Genomic DNA, 22,086 nt, shown 5'->3' on the forward strand with positions numbered 1-22,086 from the left:
ACGATCCACCACGTACGGTGACGGAGATTCAGGTGACTGAGAGAGGCACTCGTTGACAAAGCGCGCGCAGCAGCCAATCGGAGCGTAGCGGCACTTCTGAGAGTAGCGGCGGAGTAATTCCATCTAGGGAATGAGACGAGAAATGGCCATCCACTTCTTTTTCATCCTTTTCTTTGTCGTCTCTTCTGTACTCGGTTACGTGTGAATTCTGACAAGGTTAGACTATAAGGAGCTTGGCCTCTAATACAGAGAGACAAAAAGACACGCAATAACTGAGAGAACACAAAAATGAAAGAAGTAGAGGTTAAAAAAACTAAGAATCTCAAAACCCCAACAAGAGCAATCAGGACTGCTGAGCTGCCCATAAGCTCCACTGCCTCTTTAGAATGGCGCCTCTACTGGAAGTTACGCTAACTTGTTTTGGTTATTATTACCAAAAACAATAAACGAACGAAGCCCATAATGAATGCCTGAGTGAATTTCAAAACGACCGTATGCGTAAGTGCATAATCAGTGTCAATCAGAGCGAACCAAGGATGCGAAAATGAGTGCATGAACACGAGGTGTTCATGGTAGTATACGTGAGGATGGGAGTGGGCAAGTAAAACGAGTGAGCAAGCCAGGGTGGTGCTTCCGTACGACCGGCTGTATTTCTCTCAGTTTCTAGGCGTACAGGCATAGATTGGTTTCGAAAAAAAGTTACTTTTAGATTCAGTTCCGAAAGCAAACGCAGTTTTCTCTGAATCTTCCGGTGCAGTATCCTCCTTTCTGGGCCTTCTTTTCCTTGCAGTACTTTGAGCATTCGTTGGAGCCAAATGGGCAGCCAAAGCTTTTACCTGCGTAAGTAGGAGTTCAAAAACACGTTGAGAAGAGATGTGAAAATTAGGTAATTTCTGTTTTCAAGCAACACATTTAAGAGCACGCACACGCACCAGTACAGTAAATCGGTTGTCTTTAAACGATGGCAACGCGCATTAAGCAACGAGACTAGGAGGCTTGAATTGCAGTCTAACACAGCAAAGTATTTAGCATCATTCTTTGCCATAGAGTCATGAAAGCAATTTATTGCTGTCAATTAATAGTAAGCAATCTCTGGAATTCCCTATATCAGGTATGGACGCCGCTGAGTTATACAAAACAAATGGGATAAGTCTTGTGAATAGAAGTTTCTTCATACTTTGCCGCAGAAGTAGCTAGTGTTTTCACCTTCATCGATGGGCCGACTGTTCACATAATTTCAGGTAAAAAAGCATTGGTGACACCACGCAAAAAACACACACATATGTTCAATTTCGTCTTCAGATAAACGATCAGCATGAATTGACGCTCGAACAGGACTTGACCCTACAGAACGATTCTTGCAAATAATTGCGTGTGAGTGTGAGGTATATTTTCTCTTCGTGCTGGTTTATAAGCGGAAAGTTCCACACCTTTACACCTCAGATTCTGCATCAAGCTACTCATCTTGCAGATGCCCCAGAAAGCTGAACAACACATCGGAGTAGTTTCGGTTCTGTTCCTTCCGCAACTCATGCCCGTTGCCTAGGATTTAGCTGACGCTCAAGAGAGTAGTAAGCTGAGATGTCATAAAAACGTGTTTGCCGTACCTGGATGACGTCAAATAAAGTAGAGAAAGGATCAGAATCTGAGAAGGGAGTCATGTATGAAGGACAAGTGATGAAGCCATGTTCATGATTCTGCAAACTGATCCCGCTGTAACGTAATGGTTTCCGACAATGTCGCGTATGAACTATTTAACTCTTTATTCGCAGGCATTGACTACTAGATGAACTTTGTAAATGAGTCAGAGGCAGTATTTAGTCTGTTTGGAAGACCTTTATTGCTATATACATGTGAAAATCCACACGGTAAAAATCTGTAGCATCTCATTATTGCACAGGTGTTTCTGCTTCAAAAGTGGTTTGACATGTTTTTATTGGAATAATCAATCTATTCCACAATATGACCCAATGCTCATCAGTACAAGATATTTTGTTGTGCCGATAAGTCGCCTTAGTGGCTGACGGCGACACTTTAGGCTCTAAAAATAATGTTCTTCTCCCTCAGCAAGACTGTACATGGAAAAAAAGTGAATATGCGGGTGATGTTTAGTGTGCACTAGTTTTCAAGGGAAGACGGGTTTCATAAAATTACGCTTTTATAACGAAAAATAAACACCATAAATTAATGTAAAATGAAGAACACGACAAGGAATGCAATAAAACTCATCGTTCAATAAGTTGTGCCATCATTTTCACCTCAGCGAGTTTCTCCTATCCAAAGAAGCCTGAGATTTTCTCAAGGTATTGTACTAGAAATCGCAGGCTCGGCAGCATATGCACCTCAAGTTACTGACGAGCTTATTCTGTATGGCGCGCGTTCATTTGAACTGAGCCTCATTGTGAACTCGACAAGGGAGCTTCACGCTGGGATGACTAACCAAGAACGAAAAAGAAGCAGCAATTCAAATGCAGCTGGGAATAGAAATAATCATTCGTGGGACCACCTTTATTCAAAGGGCATGTAATGTAAAAACTGATTGCCGTAATTAGCCTCTGGTTAGAACTAAAACGCTAATTATGGCCCTATATACTGCCGCATGCAGCCAGGTATAACATACACACCGACAGCAATGATATGCATTTACGGAGACGTCAATATGCGTACATATGACAACCGTCATTGTAGAAGCTGGATACGTCTTTAAGAAGGAACAGCGCTAAAAACAGCGCTGGAGGGTCACAATGGTTCCTTAAGAAAGTTCCTAAATTTTTTGAAGACAATATTTTTTCTTGGGGAATTTCGACGCAAAAATTTTGGTCTGTCTGTGTCTGTCTGTCTGTCTGTACATTTGTCTGTTTATCCACTCTCAACAGAATTGGGTACTTGAAATGGCCGACCCCATCCGCAGCGCCCACCAATGTTGCTCAAGATTTAGCGTTCATACTTGTGCAATTGTCAGTTGATAAGCAATTATTGCGCAAGTCTGGGGCACCATAACAACACGTATATATTCTGCATGTGCATCTTTTACTAGAAAAGGCATACATATGTAATTTGAAGGACCGTAGCACTTATCGCGCTGCGCTGACCATGCAACGCTTGCACGAAAAGGTGAGTGTTTCCAACTCATTGCTAAGACACGATGGCAGTGGCACCTGCCCGTCGCCTTGCGTTCCACACCTTATCACATTTCAGACGGGCGCGCACACCCATCTCAGAGCCACTTGCTTCGTTTTGCAAGAACACTGTCAGGTTGTGCTCATGTCTCACGTGTGACGTGACGTGATTCGCTTGTTCGCCTCCGATGCACGCTCGAGGCACTCTAACGCAGCGCCTCCAAAATTCCATTCTCCGATTTTCTTGCGCAAAACATCACATAATTTGTTCGCTCTCTCCACACGCAAGACTATCGTCTTTCGACGACATTTGCAGATTACATGCAGATACGGGGCCCATTTTTGCTTCCGTTATGTTTTTTTTATGACGCCACCCTGAAGAAGGAGTTACATAAGTAGCGATCGAAGCTCGCTTTCAGAGAATGGAGCAGAGTAGAGTTGCGGGTGGTTATTTTTGCTCGAATGGCAGACGTAAGCGTGTTTTAGATGCTCCATGAGAGAGAAAAAAAAGTTTTGCTACAGCATCCACCAGGGCTGGCTGTGTAAATATATAAGGCTGGTTTTTAAAAACCCTCTTCTCCTCTGTGAGCACCATGCCTGTTGTGATTGCGTACTGTTGGTTCTGCGAATCTTCTTGCAATAACTAAAGTTAGGGCAGGAAAAAAGGTCATTTGAAAAAAAAAGTGCTGCTGCTGCTGATGATGATAATGATGATAATAATCATCATCATCAGGAGTAGAAACCTGAAGGCTTACAAAGAGGGTTCAGTTTAAATTAGGACGATGCAGCGAGCAATAGAAAGGAAAATGGTTGGGGTGAACTCCAGAGACAAGTAAAGACCATAGTGGATCAGGAAACAAAGCGGGGTCACCCCGCCGCGGTGGTATAGTGGCTAAGGTACTCGGCTACTGACCTGCAGGTCGCGGGATCGAATCCAGGCTTCGATGGATCGAATCCATTTTTTGATGGGGACGGAAATGCTGTAGGCCCGTGTGCTCAGGTTTGGGTGTACGTTAAACAACCTCACGTGGTCGAAATTTATGGAGCCATCCACTACGGCGTTTTTCATAATCATATTGTGGTTATGGGACGTTAAACACCGCATATCAATCAATCAATCAACAAACCGGGGTTAAGGATATAATAGCTGAAATCAAGAAGAAGAAATGTACATGGGCCGGGCATGTAGCACGTAGACTGGATAACCACTAGTCATTAATGGTTACTGATTCAATTCCTAGAGAAGAGAAGTAGGTGAGGAGGAAAATGATAGTTAGGTGGACAGATGAGATTTGGAAGTTTGCGGGTATAATGTGGCAGCAGCAAGCACAGAGCCGAGTTAATTGGTGAGATATGAGAGAGACATTTGTCCTGCAGTGGACGTAGTCGGGCTGACCATGATGGTCATCACAGCATGCGGATGCAAATCATTATTTCTTAAGACAAATATTCCAGGTAAATATGCAAACGACATGGCTCTGGTGGCTTTGGAAGATTTTCGTATTCGCAAACATTAACACATCTGTCCTAACGAGGCATCTACTTATATGCAGCGTGCCGAACTGATTTTTTTCTACTCTAATAAGGAAACAAAACTTTCAAACAGCTGATTGAGCGAAAGAGTCGAAATATGTGACTGTCAAACGGCGCCCGATTTTCCACTGGCAGCGACACGACCTGGTGATGCGTGCACTACTACAAAGCTGAGTGGAAGAAAGGAAACACTTGCTGGGTCACCTGGTGAGGCGCAGGGGTGGGGGGAAGGGGCATCGCGCCACGTCACTCTCGGAGGCCTATGCTACGCGCGTGTTCCTTGTTCTCGTGATTCTCGCTAGCAGCCCGGCACGCACACAACATTGTTTGTTCAATTTGGTTCATTTCCTAATAGGTTTATTTATAAGCTACATGAACCTACTTCATGAGTGGTTAAGTATTTTTATAAGCCTCTCGCTGAGTCACAATGTGCTGATAAGTGACCATGAAACGAAACTGTTTCGGAACTAGCGTCATGAAAAACTGATGGGAAAGAGAAGTGAGGGTGAGGACGAGAGCTACCCCATCTTTGCAGTTTTCTCAATATTCTCACAAAGACAGCGCGTCTTCTCACAAAGACAGCAGCCATGCAAGTATTGCGGGGCAGAAACGTAAATTTAAGGCACACGAAAAAACACGGACAGAGAAAGACGTCACACAAACAGTCGCTATTCAGCGGCAGTGTGTGTAACGCCCTTTGATGACCCTATTTTTTCGTCTGGTAAAAAGCTACAGGAGGACATACCAACACGTCAATTAGAATAAGTTACAAAAAACGTAGAATATCACTAGATGTTGATTTAAGTGAACTATGCAGCAAGCGGCTCCTACAAAGCTGCCAGTTCATTAGAAATAGATCAGCCTTTTTATAGTTATCATCACTCACAGATTGAAGAAAGTTCGCGGCTTAGTGGGGGCACATATTTGCTTCCTAGCAGACGCACAGAAGGCACTTTGCAAAAGCACTTGTAGCAGCCGCCCATAGAGAATTCACAACGGGCTTTGAGAAGGTTGTTCCCACAACATAGGATGTGGTTCGCAGCTGTTCCGCGCGATCCTAGAGTTTACAACGAAGTATGCTAAAAGAATTCACTCCCTGGTTTGTGCGAAAACGCATGGCGCTTGAATGTGCCGGAAATATTTGTCAGACCCTACTAATCACCACTAATCCAAACAAAGCAGGCAACACATGAAAGAAAAAGACAATATAAAGAGGCCCTGCAGCACTTTTTTATGTAATAATTGAATGGCTTCATTACATGAGTTTATGGCTTCGCGAATCAACTGCCGCACTGAGATTCAGAATCCGTTACGTAAAAAATTGGACCCGAATCTGCGCATTACACTGCAAAAGTCGTCGAAATACGATGGTCTTGCGTCTGAAGAGAGTGAACAAAACGTTTATTTGATGTTCTGCGCAAGAAAATTGGTGAATGGTATTCTGAAGGCGCTGCGTTATAATGCCTCGAGCGTCTAGCGGAGGCAAATGAGCGCATCAAGGCACGTTAGACACGAGCGCTACCTGGCAAATACCTTTGAAAACGAAGGCATGCAGCCCACGGAGAAGGATGCGCGCCAGTCCCGGAGGTGGTAAGGTGTAGAACGCAAAGCGACGGGCAGGTGCCACCCCCGTGTCGTCGTAGCAAAGCGCTGGAAACACCGTTTTGAGCATCGCGTTCCACTGTCAGCGCACCACGATAAACGCTGCAGTTACTTATGTGTGCCTGTTCTAGTATAAAGGCAGACATACAAAACATTAACGTGTTGTTATGGCGCCTCATATATGCGCAACAATTGATTTTTAATTGACAATCGCACAACTACGAACACTAAATCTTGAGCAATATTGGTGGGTGCTGCGGATGGTGTCAGCCGTTTGGCGCCATTTGAGGTATCGTTAACGGCGGACAAACAGACAAATGTACAGAAACACAGACAGACAAAAATGTTTTTGTCGAAGGTCCCCAAGACAGACTGTCTTCTTTAAAAGGAGCTACAGGGATTTGCTGCACGCTTCAAGAGCTGTCCCTCTCTTGTGATACCAATGAACACGATGAAAAATACGCAGTCGAGGGGTATGACATGCGGCAAGATGCCCTGCTCGTTCGTCAGCGCGTGTCATGACCTTCACTACTTTTTTTTTGGACACGTGGCTTACTTTCAGTGTGATCGCAAGCGCGTGCAAGAGCACATGGCTGAATAGCGCGATAAGTATGCAGCTTAGGATGCTCAAATCAGCCAATGGGCATTGACTTCAGCTCTATGGCGTGGTCGTTAAGGTTTATGGCATCATTTGATGATATGTGGGGTTTAACGTCCCAAAACCACTATATAATTATGAGAGACGCCGTAGTGGAGGGCTCCGGAAATTAAGACCACCTGGGGTTCTTTAACGTGCACCCAAATCTGAGCACACGGGCCTATGGCATCATTTGGTGAGAAAAGATAGAGTGATTTCTTGCTAACCTTCAGGAATATATAAAACTTTCAGGACGCGTGCTAGTCGACAATAATTAGCTGGCGTGTTTTCAGAAGCCTCGACTATCAATCAGCAGCCTTTTTTGACCGTGCTGCAGAAGTGTTGCAGGATTCCTTCAACATCATGCCCGACACGCCAAGTGCATGGGACAAACCAGAAAAGACAACGTATTTTTCGGCAAACATGGCTCATGCTTCTCGATTCAAAAACATTAAAGGGAAGTACATCTAATTCCGAATTAATTCTAGACTAGCATTTTGGATTGAGCTGCAGCGCATGTAATTAGGTGAGGTTCAAACATCTCTGTCACTGGTGTGCTGTGTGATAAATAATTTCGCTGGTTATCTATTTCCAAAAAATATCTTTGCTGGTTATCCACCAACAACGCGGCCGACACCTACCCTGCTTGCCATACAAGTTCATAACGCAATCTCGCAAAGCATTTTGGAAGCTTATTTTTACCGTTCTCAGCTTGATAAAACTATCAATCTCATGTGGACTCACATTCTTTGGGCCATGGTATATGAGCATGTTTCACACGTAACTCAAGGAAAGGGTTTCATGAAGTACGCGACAAGTATTTCGCCCGTTTTATGTCATGCCCTGTTCATCCTGTTCGCAATAGACAAATGCCCTTGCATGCAAGTTTTGGTTTGTGTGTGTGTGTGTGTGTGTGTGAGAGAGAGAGAGAGAGTAAAGTAAGGGAAACGACTACGATGTTACCCGAACGGAGGTGGCTACAGATACATACGTAGATATAAGCGAGCAAAATGGAGAAAACAAAGAAAAAGTGGTCAAGCCAGAGACTTTCAGTGAGACGCTATCAATGACATATCATGAGTCAAGAAAGAGTGTCTGATATTTGGGTACGTCGAAGTTCGCGTGGCTTTCCATATAATCTGACACGTTTGTAACGTTTATCAGATGCGCGAGCAAAACTCACATTACGAAAAGTGGTGAAACGACAGCTTGGAGCTAGGCTATAGTGGGCGACACGTTGTAGATAAATAATACGTCATAACAGCGAAGCAAAGCGCTGAAGCGAGAATGGTAGCACTTCAAGTAGCAACTGGTTGCTCCGAGTGTGAATGTCAAGGAGCACGATCTGAAACGAGAGAAAGTTGTATACTAAAGACCGACATTAGAAACTAGTGAGGGGTTTGTGTTAGCATAATTTCAACGATCGGAAGGAAAGTTCCATTGAGCATGTCACAAATTGTGTAATAATGGGACATTCTACTTACTTTACGGAATTGTGTGGTACTTGGGGCTAGTACTGTGTGAAAATGATTCATAAGTTTTCACTGCACATCACGAATTACCAATTTAATGTTGTCTTTTTCAAAATTAAGATCAACAAACCCCTTTAGTTCCATCGGTCGGACTGCGTACATTTCTTACTTTGTACCTTACCCGTTGTTAAAATCCGTCTCGCACGGTGCTCTAGATAAAATGGTCAATCTCAGGCGTTATTCCTTACACAGTCAAGTGTACTCCAAGTGAAAGGAAAGGTAATAAATAAAATATGACACTCACGGACAACCATGAAAGCGCGGGAACAGATTGGGGAACTTTTGGCATCGAAAGGCCACACGTATTCTGCGAAAAACAACAGTAGCACGAGTAATGTCACTTTATCGCATTGTATAATAATAATAATAATAATAATAATAATAATAATAATAATAATAATAATAATAATAATAATAATAATAATAATAATAATAATAATAATAATAATAATAATAATAATAATAATAATAATAATAATAATAATAATAAAATAATAATAATAATAATAACAATAATAATAATGCAACAGTTATTTGCCATGCCTGGGACTAACGATACAGTTCTTGTGCAGGCGCACGCAAAAATAAACAATACATTGCCGACATTCTTCAGAAAAATAAATCAAATAAAATAGCGAAATGTCTAGAAAGGAGTACAAAATGGGAACAATAAAAAGACAAGCCGAGAATTATTCATTGGGAGTGAAAAATAAAGAGGGGTGTACTAAACTATGTGGAAGGCTTCCTGAAAGAAGGAAAAGGGAACAATCTGTACATTTGGACAAAAGAAACTATCTGAAAACTTGGCAAAGATGAGATAAAAAATGCAAGTGGACTGCGAAAAAGATCTAGATCATGAAAGTTAAAATTATGTAGACTTTTTATTCCGTGAGCAGCAGAGTGTTGAAAGAAGTTGGCAGCTACTTAAGACGGTCGATTTTCTCTGAATAATGTACGCAGAATTTTAAAATTTACAAAGTAAAAAGTAAAGGTCAAGATATTATACCATGAACTAGTTTGTAATGAAACAAAAGGTCAGCACAATTTCGTCATCAGTGAAGTGATGGCAACGATAATAATCTGGCAGTGTTAAAAGAAGATCCAGAGTCATTTCTATCAAAACGATGGTTGTGACTGCTTACAAATTTTTTTCAGAACTCACTCAATGGCGTCACTGTCAGACATAGAAATGCCACTACAGATCACTGATACATACTCAAGCCGAGGAAGACATACTGAGGTGTGCAATTTGTGAAAGGTTGGGAGATTTGAATTATCAAGATATTCTGCAACTACAGCTGAGATAACGAAGATCTGCCACACCAGCACGTTCAGTTTGAGCAGAAAAATTTAGCATGCTATCAAGAAGAGCACCAAAATTACAGAACTCATAAACTTTACATAACGACATTATATTGACAGAGTATTGAAATGACACAATGGGTGTTTTGCGAGATTCGCTCATGATCTTGGTCGTTGAGGTATTTAGAGAAAAGTTGTGTTTGGAGAGAGAACACAAATCTTACTGCAGCAAGCGACAGTCATTAACTGAATGAATTTTCTCAAATATATTATTGACATCAGCATAGAAGAGAAAAGAAGAATAACGAGTTCCAAATTTAAACATCATTACTGTAAGTTAAAATTTAGAGGGGGCTCATTACCGACCTCTGCGGGACCCCGTTTTTCTCCATGTACAAAAAGGATGTTTGTCCATTTCCGGCAAACTAACATGATCTATAAAGCAGATAGCTGTGTAGCAAATTCACAAGAGACATGTTAACACCAAAGTTTACAAAAAATCAGTGAATAGCTGAATACGTCAAAAGCCTTGCTGCGGTCGCAGTGGACTACACGACCCTGTCTTCTCTGAGAAATAGGGGGAGAGATTTGCGTCATAAAACAAGCAAGATTTATGGTAGTTGAGTGTTCGGCGAGAAACCGGTGTTGATAATGTATCAATGACTTTTATAATGATAACATTAGTAATATTATTCATATATTTTATTTACTTTATAATATTATCAAAATAATAAACATGGTTGATCTCTCCAGCATAGGAAATATTCACAGCTTTGCAGCAAACGTCAAGCAATGAACGTGATAGCAACAAATGGCAAGGTTACGCGCCAAATGGCAAGTAGATCGAAACGTTCTCCGCGTTTCTCACGCACAAATTACGCACGAAATGTACTCGCAGGTACAGATGAACGCGAATAAGCGTCTCAGTTGTTACTTCGCTGTGTCCGAAAGGTCCGTTCTTTTCGCAAACGTAGACTGTGCAACGATTGCAGGGACATTTGTGCACCCGTTACTACAACAGAATCATTTGTGTGGAAATCCAAGCCCAGCCAAGACGTACGATCCTCCCCCCCGCAATATAAGGGCGCGTGAATGAGCGTCCACACCCGAATCTCCACGGGGCGAAGTACGCGTGGGAAATGAAAGCGCCCATCGCCGCATCGCAACGATGTGGCGACGCACGCTCATTGCACCACATTTCTGGTAATGCTTAAAGCACGATAGTTCCCCCCTAGACGTCCGTCACCAGCGGTAAGGGGTAAATATAAGTAGCTTGCGGCTTGAACGTTCAACGTTGATTTGATTTGTGGGGTTTAACGTCCCAAAACCACCATATGATTATGAGAGACGCCGTAGTGGAGGGCTCCGGAAATTTTGACCACCTGGGGTTCTTTAACATGCACCCAAATCTGAGCACACGGGCCTACGACATTTCCGCCCCCATCGGAAATGCAGCCGCCGCAGCCGGGATTTGAACCCGCGACCTGTGGGTCAGCAGCCGAGTACCTTAGCCACCGCGGCGGGGCGAACGTTCAACGTCATGTACTCTTTAAATCAATGGTTAACGCCTGGCACTCACGTTTCAGAGGTCCCGCTTTCGATTCCGTGCGCCAGCCTTTTGCTGAATTATTTTTCTGGCATGCGTTTTCAAACACACACACACACACACACACACACACACACACACACACACACACACACACACACACACACACACACACACACACACACACACACACACACACACACACACACACACACACACACACACACACACACACACACACACACACACACACACACACACACACACACACACACACACACACACACACACACACACACACACACACACACACACACACACACACACACACACACACACACACACACACACACACACACACACACACACACACACACACACACACACACACACACACACACACACACACACACACAAACACACACACACACACACGCACGCACACGCACACGCACACGAGCTTTTTTTTCTTCCTCGTGTGTCCTTCAATCGCGTATTTCTGTTTCGGAAATGTGGCAGTGCAGCTTTGCTTGCATTTTTATGTAAAAAAGTGTGTGCTTAGTGCTCCTTCTTGCAATCTTGAATCCCAGATTAGCGTTTATGTTGGTGTGAGATTCGACCATTTCGAGAATGTGTTGTGTGTGTGCTTGAGGTTGTCAGTATGGTGTTACCAATTATTCTGCTCCAGTTACTCCAGTTATCGCAGATATCCAGGTTAACGTTAAGTAGCCGTTTCACCAATGAATTGTTGTATTGTCTTTTATCGCGAACAGTTAACAGGAAACAGAGTCGGAGCGTAAATACCGGGCAAACGCGAGTTATCTCAGAATTGTTTTCTTCTCATGACACAAAAAGATTAATTATCTTCATGTCACGTTTCGTGTATATGAACGAAAGTGTTAGATAATATTTACACATTACTAAGAGAATAGCAACTTTTAAGTAAACTAATATAATGAATAACAAAACAAAATACCTTTTTGAATGGTCATACAAGCCTTCAGTAGAAACAACTGGATTATACCATGTGTTAAAGGAGCGAACTTTTAAAAGATACTGTTGAACGTGTTGTTTAACGAAGTAGTTAGCTGGGTGAGGGAAAACATACAAACCAGGGTTAAGAGCAAAAAAGAAAAGGCAATGAGGACATAGCGGTTGTCTTTAGAGTGACAAATTATGATACTAAATGTATTAAAATCGAAAAAAAACTATTTCAGCTTACCAGTGCAACGCAGTCGAGCATTACTTACGGAGATCAATTATTATATAAGCAAATATAGTTCGTGGAAACCAGCAAAAGGAGCCATCGCCAGTGATTCAACATCTGTGTGGCCATGTCGTAAATCACCACAAAATGATACACTAGATGTCATAACCCATTGGTGCACTTGCGAACATATTGCAAGGGAACTCTGAACAGGTACGGTCAGGCTTTACAACAGTGCTATCTCACTGGTAAATAAACAGTGGATCTTCAGAGAGGCAGCGTAATCATTCTATACCTGTTGTGGTTTTGAGCTAAGATATTGTAATACAATTATGAGAACGTCATACTCTGACCTGTTGGCTCAACGGATCTTGGTTGAGCGAGCCAGGGCCGCTGCCGATGGCAATGGGATCCCGTTAGAGAGAGCCCACATGTTTTTTGTACGGAGTGGCCCCTTAAGGCCCGCTGTACACTTTCCCTTTACTTAACTTCCACGAATAAATGTTTTTGACCACCACACCCACCCATCATATTCTGACTACGCCAGTGGTCCCAAATACTAGAAACAAACACTAGAATATTGAGACCTGTTGTCTCACCAGAAATCATTAGGAGTGTTATGGTGAAGATGATCATCTTCATGCTTGCCGGCCAACACGGGTGTCGAGACAAGAATTGCAGGTAGAGGAGTATCGCCTGGAACGAAAACAGCAATGAAAAATTGCACTGTTTTACCTGCTCGTAACGGATAACCCAGATTGGACGTGCATGATGTGTAAGCTCCAGTCATGAGTTCAAAGTAGCAGTTTCAATGAAACATTTACTTTGGTAGTCACCTCAGCAAAAACAAAATAAAAAATATTGCCATATTCATATGGCAAGTTACTACGCAGTAAATGCAGACATTATGGTGATAGACAAACAACGCTGCTCGCGGTTTCGTCTCCATCAAGCAGAATATGACAGAGACAATCAACTGAAAATGTTTTCATGTGATATATTCGACGTGATTAGTGTCGCATCAAGCACGATTGACGCTTTCTTTTCCCAATATCAAAAAGGAAAAGATTAAAACTATGGGGCATGCTGTAGTCGGAAGCTATTCATCTAGTTTTAAAACCTGGAGTTAATAAGTGTGTATAAAAACCTTGGTGCCCTAATATTTTTTAACATTTCAAGCTGAGTAGATGTGCCGGCTGTAGTTGGTGTGAAACCCATATCTTCAATTTTAGCAGCACAACATAGTAAGGTGTTGCCAAGGTGTTTTCAGTCTGATTGCAAAATTCGAACTACGGTAGTGAAGGTAAAACGTTCAAATAGACGCTAGTTCCTTCCACATAAATAGCTGCTGAAATGTTTGTCCTAAGCAACTACTATTCCCACACAAACGTTACCTTTGTTTTACGCGCTCTAAACTTTTTGAGAAAAACATAGTGCAGCTTTAGTAAATGAAAAAAAACGGAGTTTCATGCTCGAGGAAACCATAGAAAATAAAGAGAGACTGTCGATGTGAATGAAAGTAGATGTATTTTGAGGGTGGTCGCATTGAATTGTGAAGATATATATACTTATACGTAGAAACGCTTCATATTGATGACGCTCACTTAACGAAGCCTGTTTGAGAAATTTCAGCTTGCTCATGAAGTACTGATCAGAGTTCACATTACTATCACAATCTTGCGCCACTGCTCCCTTATCATTTACTGAAACGTGCTGCATTTACCGTTCAGCATATGCTCAAAAACAACGTTTGCTGTTCGCGAATGCCTCGTGGAACGATGCAATGCACCAAACGCATGAAAGATACAGTTATAAGGCAGAATTCTAGGTTCCTAAAGTAAGGTAAAAGGTAGGTTTATAAGGTAAGGTAAAGCTATAGATTTATAAGATGAAAAAAAATTGCTAGAAGGCATGTTAGCAACAACGGAGATAAATGACAGCAAAGTCTCACGTATCACCGAGCAGACGTGGGCGACGACCTGATGACTGCGCTCTCTGGTCTCTTGCACTCGCAGGTTATGTTGGCAGAATTTGCATGCACACGTAGACTTCGCGTTCGTTGAAAAAATAAGTTGGCATAAGGGCGGTGCCGCCTATTCAAACGGTCTGTCGCTAAGACGTGCCCGTCAAGAGCACAATACACTCCTCAAACTGCCGCCTGGACGCATTGAGAGATCTGAAAGCAAGTACAAGGGGCTGACGTCGACAAGCCAGAATGACGGCGGCGTTCGAGCATCAGTGCCGCGGTCCTCATAGCTTGGTCACGACGATGTGTCGCTAAGGCCGAAGACATCAATTGAAAGGAAGTCGCGGAAACATATTGTGAAGTCCTCGGCCGGGTGGTGTTCAAATTGCGGCGATTATGCTGCTAGAGTGAAGCGTTTGGGAGGTGCTAAACATGCGAAAAAAATGTGGTACATAAACGCTGCGCCTCACGAGAACGGATTGAGACCATCAACGCCAATGACGGGTCGTGTTGGTGGTGAAAAGTTTGTTAAGCATTTTCTACTGAAATAGACGAAGCTACAAGGACACACTTTTCCTATGAAAAAACCGCAGAAGAGTCTTTGAGCACGTGTGCGAGACAAGAATGAATTATGGTTGCTCCGTCCTGATTTGCACTCTACAAATTTAGTCACGCAGGATATTGTCAGAGAAGGCGCTGCGGGAAAACAGCGTCTGAATTTATCTTCGTGTGCAAGTGTTCCTTTCTCAACATGTCGTTATGCAAGAAGGAAATCCGGCGGAGAACCCTCATCAAATGAATATCCTATGCGTGACCACGTAAAAATTGGGCTTACCACAGCTCATATTGCTTGGGTACAGATATATCTTAAGACATTACAAGCAACATGAAATTGCCGCATGATGAGACGCCCAACAGATACCGTTTCAATTCACTTTGCTATTGCAGTTTGTTATTGTGTTTTGTTGCACCTTGTTCAAAACTCTTTCGTATAACTGACTCATTTAGAATTCCCCACGTCCATATTCTCTATTCAATATGAAGGATTCGACATGTACTCCATATAGATGCACCATCGCACGTCCGTTTCGTCCTTACCTGCAATTCACTCATTTTGTGAAAGATGAAGGAAATATTTGTATCTGCAAATTTTCATCTACATTCTGGTATAGCGTCTATATCCATTTTGTTGGGCGGAAAAAAAGAGATGGAATATATGCGATGTATTTTCCTAGAGCCAACACATCACAGGACAGAACCACGAAGTTTTGTTTTGTAAATATTTCCTACCATTGGTATAGCGCCTTTGCTAATGCTATGTGGAGCATTAGGGCTGACTTTGCTTTTCTTTCAGCGACAAATGTAGCCTAAATGCTGCTTATAGTATGATTTATAGGCTATAGAGCTATTCGAGAAGGGTGGTTTGTTTGGCTAGCTGGCAATGCATGTTCAAAAAGGTGAACCAAAGCAATAAGACAAAAAAAACAGGAAAGAACTCTGTGTCTTTCTCCCCCTTCTTTTACTTGTTTAGCACAATACTTTTGAAGAGATATTTGTCATTCAAAATGTACCAATGTAAAGGAAAATAGAGGAGCGGTGATCATAGTTTTACACCTGACTTCTGCTACACTCTAAAAAAATATCGAGTAAAACGGGTGTCTTTTTGTCCCACAACAATAATCATCATCAGGTTTGCGTGCGCTTCCTCTCCTGAAAACACGGCGCTGGCCACTTTTCTACCGAGAATGCAATGTAACCCTGATAATGGGCGTGTCGATCGTGACCGGTATGTACCGGGTGCGGGGCGATAGCGCGAGAATGGAACGCAATATAGATGGCGATTATTGTTGTGGGACAAAAAGACACCCTTTTTACTCGCTCTTTTTTAGAATGTAAGCAGCCCCAAGGTCATTACCAGGCGCATTCAGAATACTGTACACTCTTCATCACAAGTGAATTGAGGGAGAGTGCATTAAACTCCGCTCACGGAGACATCACGCCCTGTGCAAAAAATAGAAGACTCCTGCAGCCGCATGGGAAATAGCAGGTGCGTGAACGACAGATAAGACTTAGCTGCGTCAGGCATCACTCTGTTTCATAAATTTCAAATGTAGCCGGCTGAGTACAGTGACATTTTATATTCGGAAGACATGTAAGCTATTCAGTCAGTTTAGAGAGCACAGTTAAGAGTTCACACTGAGTAGAAATCGGTGCTGCACCAGAATTCCATCCCCTAGAACAATCAGAAATCACCTAAAAACATCAAAATCTTGCAAGAACGCCAGCATAATATGAATTTAAAAAAGAAAACGTCAACTACTTGAAACGTTATGGGCCGATCAACTTGCTGTGTATTCTCTACAAAGTATTCATAAAGTAGTAGGTAATAGATTAAGCCAACATTAGGGTTGAATCAACGAAAGGACTATGCAGGATTTTGTACAGGATGCTTCACAATAGATCATATTCATACTATCAATCAGATGATAGATTACTGCTAGGAATACAACCGATTCCGATACACATTCGTCATTGTTCACGAGAAGGCATTTGACCTACTCGAGACATCAGCAGCGACGCAGGCACTAGGGAAACAGGGCATCAACAAACCCTACATAATTATACGAGAAGAAATCTACAGCGTATCCGCAGCCATCATACTTCTAGATAAAGAAAGCGGCTGAATCCAAATAAACAAGGGTTTAAGGTAAGAACACACTATCTCTTTATTGCTATTCACCTTGTGTTTACAGGAGGTTTTCAGGGCCCTAGATTGGAAAGAGATAGGAATAAAGGTTAATGGAGAGCATCTTAGTAACCTGCAATTCGCTGATTACATTGCTTTGATGAGTAAGTCAGGGGACAAATTAGAGCTCATTACTAAACTGGACACGGAAAGCAGAGGAGTAGGTCTGAAAATTAATATTCATAAAGCAAGAGTAATGTGCCACAGCCTCGTCAAAAAACAGTGCTTTGTGATAGGTGGAGAGACGCTGTAAGTTGTAAAGGAAAAGGTCTATTCAGGACAGGCAGTAACCACGTAGACGGACCATAAAAGTGAAATAACTAGAAGAATAAGGATGGGGTGAATCACATTCCACAAGCATCCTAAAATCATGATTGATAATCTGTCACTATCCCTCAAGAGAAATGTATATAAGAGCTACATCTTGCCGGTTACTTACCTATGGAGCAGAAACCTGGAGGCTTACAGAGAAGGTTCAGCATGAATTGTGGAAGACGTAGCAAGTGATGAAAGGAGAATTACAGGTGTAACATGAGAGACAAGAGGAGAGCAATGGGGGTCAGGGAAGAAACAGGCACTGAGGATATAGTTCAAATCATGAAAAGAGATGAACAGGGGCCTGGCACGTCGCACATATGCAGGAAAACCACAGGTCATTAAGAGTAACTGACTGGATTCTCAGAGAAGGTAAATGCACGAAGGGGAGACAGAAACTTAGGTGTGCTGATGAGAGTGAAAAGTTAGCAGGTATAACGTGGCATTAGGAAACACAACACCACGTTGATTGGTGGATCATGAGAGAGGCCTTTGTCCTGCATTGGGCGTAGTCAGGCTGATGATGATGACGACGACGATGATTATGGTGACTGCTTAGTTCTTTTTGTTGGTGGTAATTTATTGATTTGTTTCAATCTACTAAAAACCCAAAGTATGTACGTGTATAATGTTAGGCGAGAACTTAGGATTTGTCGTTGTTTTATCCAAAAAGAAATTGTTTCGACTTACTCGATTCGGATGGTTTTTCTACAGGAAAACCGCCCTTCACACTAGTGTGCCTCACACAGCAACGCTGCGTAGTCAAGATGGTTTTGGAAAAAAATATTTTTAACATTTGCCCTTTGAGTAGGCGGCTCATTTTCTAATGTCTGGCATCACTTTTTTTGTATGGAATAGCAGGAGGCAGAAGCCAGCACTGTAGAAGTAACTAACCACGAAATATGCTTCAGTAAACGTATAAGTTAGCTTCATCATATATTCAATTGCTCCCGAAAATTTTGAAAATACAGAACGCAAGACAAGACCTTCTGATACTCAAGCTGTTTGGAGTTTTTGTGTTTGTTATCAAGACATGGCACATTTTACTGGGAGATAATGCAAAAAACAACGTTTCTTCTTGCTTAAGTAAGCATAGACTACGAAATATTTATCGACAGACAGCATTGTGTTCGTTTCATTTCATTCTGCTTGCGGAATATGGACGTTTTGTGTGCTAGGTCAGTCGCGGTGGCAACTGTAAACTGCAATCTGTGCAGTCAAATACAAACAACTCTGTGCCCTTCTGGTGATCGAATTTCTACGTATGAACATGAGATCTGGGTGCTATTCTGGACACTGTTCAATTCTGTCATATTGTCCGATTTCCTAAAGATGGAATAATAAGAAGACTACACAGGCTTTAGCTTCCAGCCATTTTTTGGCCAATAGGAATGGGTTCACGCCGGCATTTATTAATATGGTGAAATGTGGCAAATCTAAGGCCCATATTCAGAACATAACTTAAGTTGGACGACAAGTTGCACGAAAGGATAAGTATGGATAAATATGGCCGCTGGGAACGACGATATAAAAATTTTGACACTTGTTTTACCAATAAAACAGCACTAAATTACTGTAAATTTCACAGAACACTAGCTGAAAAGGTTCTAGTATATAAAACGGTACAATTAGTCAGAGTTCGAATAAATATTTCTTGTTTTTGTCGGTTCCAAGCCTTCGTGTGGCCAGGACAAGCAGCTGCAGCTTAGTGGCCGTTGCTATAAAGTGGTCGTCATAACTCGATGCTATTTGGTCGTGCACAGGTGTTGGTTACTTAGGAGAGCTATCGCATGCAATACGAACGGTTTTTTCGTCACACTACGTTCATTTTGCTTCATAAATTTTCTAATGCTTTTGCCATTTGATGCATTTCTCTATCTTCTTTTATTTCCAGAGCACCCATGTGTGTTCCCTTCTTTCTCAATAATGAGAATATTTCCCCATAAAAGGAGCGAGTGATACAACGGTTAAGCCCCTTTCACTTGCTCCGTTACAAACTCTATTCGGGCGTCCACCGCTGTTCCACAGACGCAAGCTCCCAATGTATGTGGTGCAGACGGGAGCCACCTAATAACATCACCTCTAAAATATATTTCACGCATGTCATTGGCATGCAGTAACGTAACGGGTTAACCGTGCCGTTGTCCTTTGGGCTCAGCGGCAGCATTTGCGACAAGCGTAGTAAATCTAGTGCGCGTAACACCGCTACTTTAGAAAAGCAGTACCGCGACAGAAATTCCGCGAAGTTGTTACCCCGATTCCTTACCGATTCACCGATTCCTTACGATTCCTTACGATTTCACCGATTCCTTAGAACCCAGCGAAATGGCAGCGCGTAGCGATATCTTTTAACCTGTGCGATTTCTGTGACACGGCCAGTGAATAAGTGAAGTCGGTGACACTGCCGTAGTGGTCGGCATTATTCTTATTTCACGAAGAAAGACAAAAGTAGCATTTATGGTAGCCAGTAAATGTATTTCACTTTCCGGTACTTAAGTTTCGATGTAAGTTTACCTTAAGTACAACATTGTTCTGTAAAAATGGGTCAGGGGCTGATCGGCAACTTAAGTGCTAAGTTTAAAAGAAGTTTTCTTTGTGAATACTGGACTTAAGAATAGCACCATTCGTTCGAGAGATCGAGCATAATTGAATGCAGTAAGGACACGTTAGCGCGTGAACTGCTGCAGGCTGTCTACATTAAAAAAAAAGACTTGCTGGCGTTGCATTAGTGACACTTCTGTAGCCGTTATGAAAGTGAAATGCAGGTCTTTGATATTTCATTGTTATTGCAATTCAGCAGTGCTGACGAACGCATGCGTAAGTTGTATTCCCTTTGCTTCACGTTTAAAAATATATAGCTGAAGCTTAGCGCTAACTTTCTTTTTCCTGCTCTACCTTTCTTGACTCTGTATTCAGAATCACAGAGACAACGTGCAGTGAGAGGACATTCTTTGTAGTCACCTCCAGCTACCTAAAACGTCTAGAAAAAAATGTTTATGGATGCCCTACATTATATAGTCTGTATCAGGATGTAACACGTTTCATACAGCAATTGTATGTATAAATCACTCACTCAAGTTGTCGCGTATCATCTCTAGCTATACTCTGGGTGTCCCGCCATGATGATCTAGTGGTTATATCACTCAACTGCTGAGCCGAAGGTTGCGGGATCGAATCCCAACTCCTGCAGTTGCATTTTTGATGGAGGCGAAATGTTTGAGGTTCACGTACTTAGAGTTAAGTGCACGTTAAGGAACCCCAGGTGGTCTAAATTTTTGGAGCCCAGCACAACAGCACTTTTTATCTTTACATGGTGGTTTTGGAACGTGAAACCCCAGATAGTATCATATTCTGAATCCTAAGAAATAACTATTACGGTCCGTAACCATGTTCACTATTGCTGTTTCACTTTTAATAAACATAAGGTCTAGAATTTGGTGGTTTTGTCAAAGCGATGCATTAAGGACGATTGAGTGCGTTGAGCTCTCTATTGTTGCGTATCATGGTCATGCTCATCGGGCTGTGATACGCGGCTGCTTATCATTGGCGCGATGGCGCGCGTAACGTACTTCCTGCTCGGCGAAACAAAGTAACGCTGACGGCTTCCAGGCTTCTCATAACCTTAGCACGAGGAGGAGCGTCGCCGGTCACGTCACACTGCCGTGATGACTGCCGGTCATGACAGTTCAGGGGCTAAATGAAAAAGTACGCGTGCACTTCAGTCTAGGGGCGCGTAAATAAAACCCAGATGGTCAAATTTAATCCGCTGTACATCACTGTGGCACACCTCATAATAATCTCAATCATCTTGTGCTTTCGTCAAGGTTAAAATCCAGAAGTCATAACATCTAGACGATTTCCGATATCTGCAATCACTCTCTGGAAAGAGTGTTTGCAACCAGCCCTCCCACCAGTGTTGTGGAGGTTCCACTCCAGAATGGTATTGACTCCGCACTTATTCGGCATTTCCAAGGCCCCAAAATAGAAGGGAAATAAAATTGGGACAATGCTTGGAGGAACAGAATGGAAGGGAAAATCCTTTGCATGGAATAAAAAGCGAATAGAATCGCGTTTTTTCCCAAAAATAGGGCATTTTTTAGTCTACGCGCAGTTTTTCAAACTTCAAGCAACACTAAGTCAGAGCCTTGAATTTACCGATAAAGCAATGTTCTTAAAGCAGATTGAGGTATTGCAAACACGATGCAATTATATAAGCAACGCGCTTCTACTACAGTTCTGTTTTTATGTAGATTGCGTTGCTCTGAACTTGGTCTCTATTTTTTGTGTATTTGTGGTCCGGTGCTGTTTATATCCGTTGTCATGAGCTATGGTGGCGGCGTATATATATATATATATATATATATATATATATATATATATATATATATATATATATATATATATATATATATATATATATATATATATATATATATATATATATATATATATATATATATATATATATATATATATATATATATATATATATATATATATATATATATATACTCCTCACTTCCTTGTTTTTGCGTCTGTCGCCGTAGGTTACTTGAACGCATACACAAAAAAGCACTTCTT

At 42.0% G+C, this 22,086-nt stretch overlaps 1 protein-coding gene across 1 annotated transcript; it reads right to left on the reverse strand.

The window, feature by feature from the left end:
- Window positions 1–625: 625 nt before the first annotated feature.
- LOC119162333 (defensin-like) lies at window positions 626–14,455 on the reverse strand. Its single transcript, XM_075881597.1, has 4 exons — window positions 14,430–14,455; window positions 13,078–13,174; window positions 8,668–8,730; window positions 626–836 (listed from the first exon to the last, which is right to left on the reverse strand). The coding sequence occupies exons 2-4, from the start codon at window positions 13,118–13,120 to the stop codon at window positions 712–714; spliced, it is 231 nt and encodes a 76-aa protein (XP_075737712.1). The 5' UTR covers window positions 13,121–13,174; window positions 14,430–14,455; the 3' UTR covers window positions 626–711.
- Between the last annotated feature and the right edge of the window lie 7,631 nt (window positions 14,456–22,086).

Source organism: Rhipicephalus microplus, chromosome X (assembly GCF_043290135.1).
Source record: "Rhipicephalus microplus isolate Deutch F79 chromosome X, USDA_Rmic, whole genome shotgun sequence".
In the NCBI taxonomy this organism is placed as follows: domain Eukaryota; kingdom Metazoa; phylum Arthropoda; class Arachnida; order Ixodida; family Ixodidae; genus Rhipicephalus; species Rhipicephalus microplus.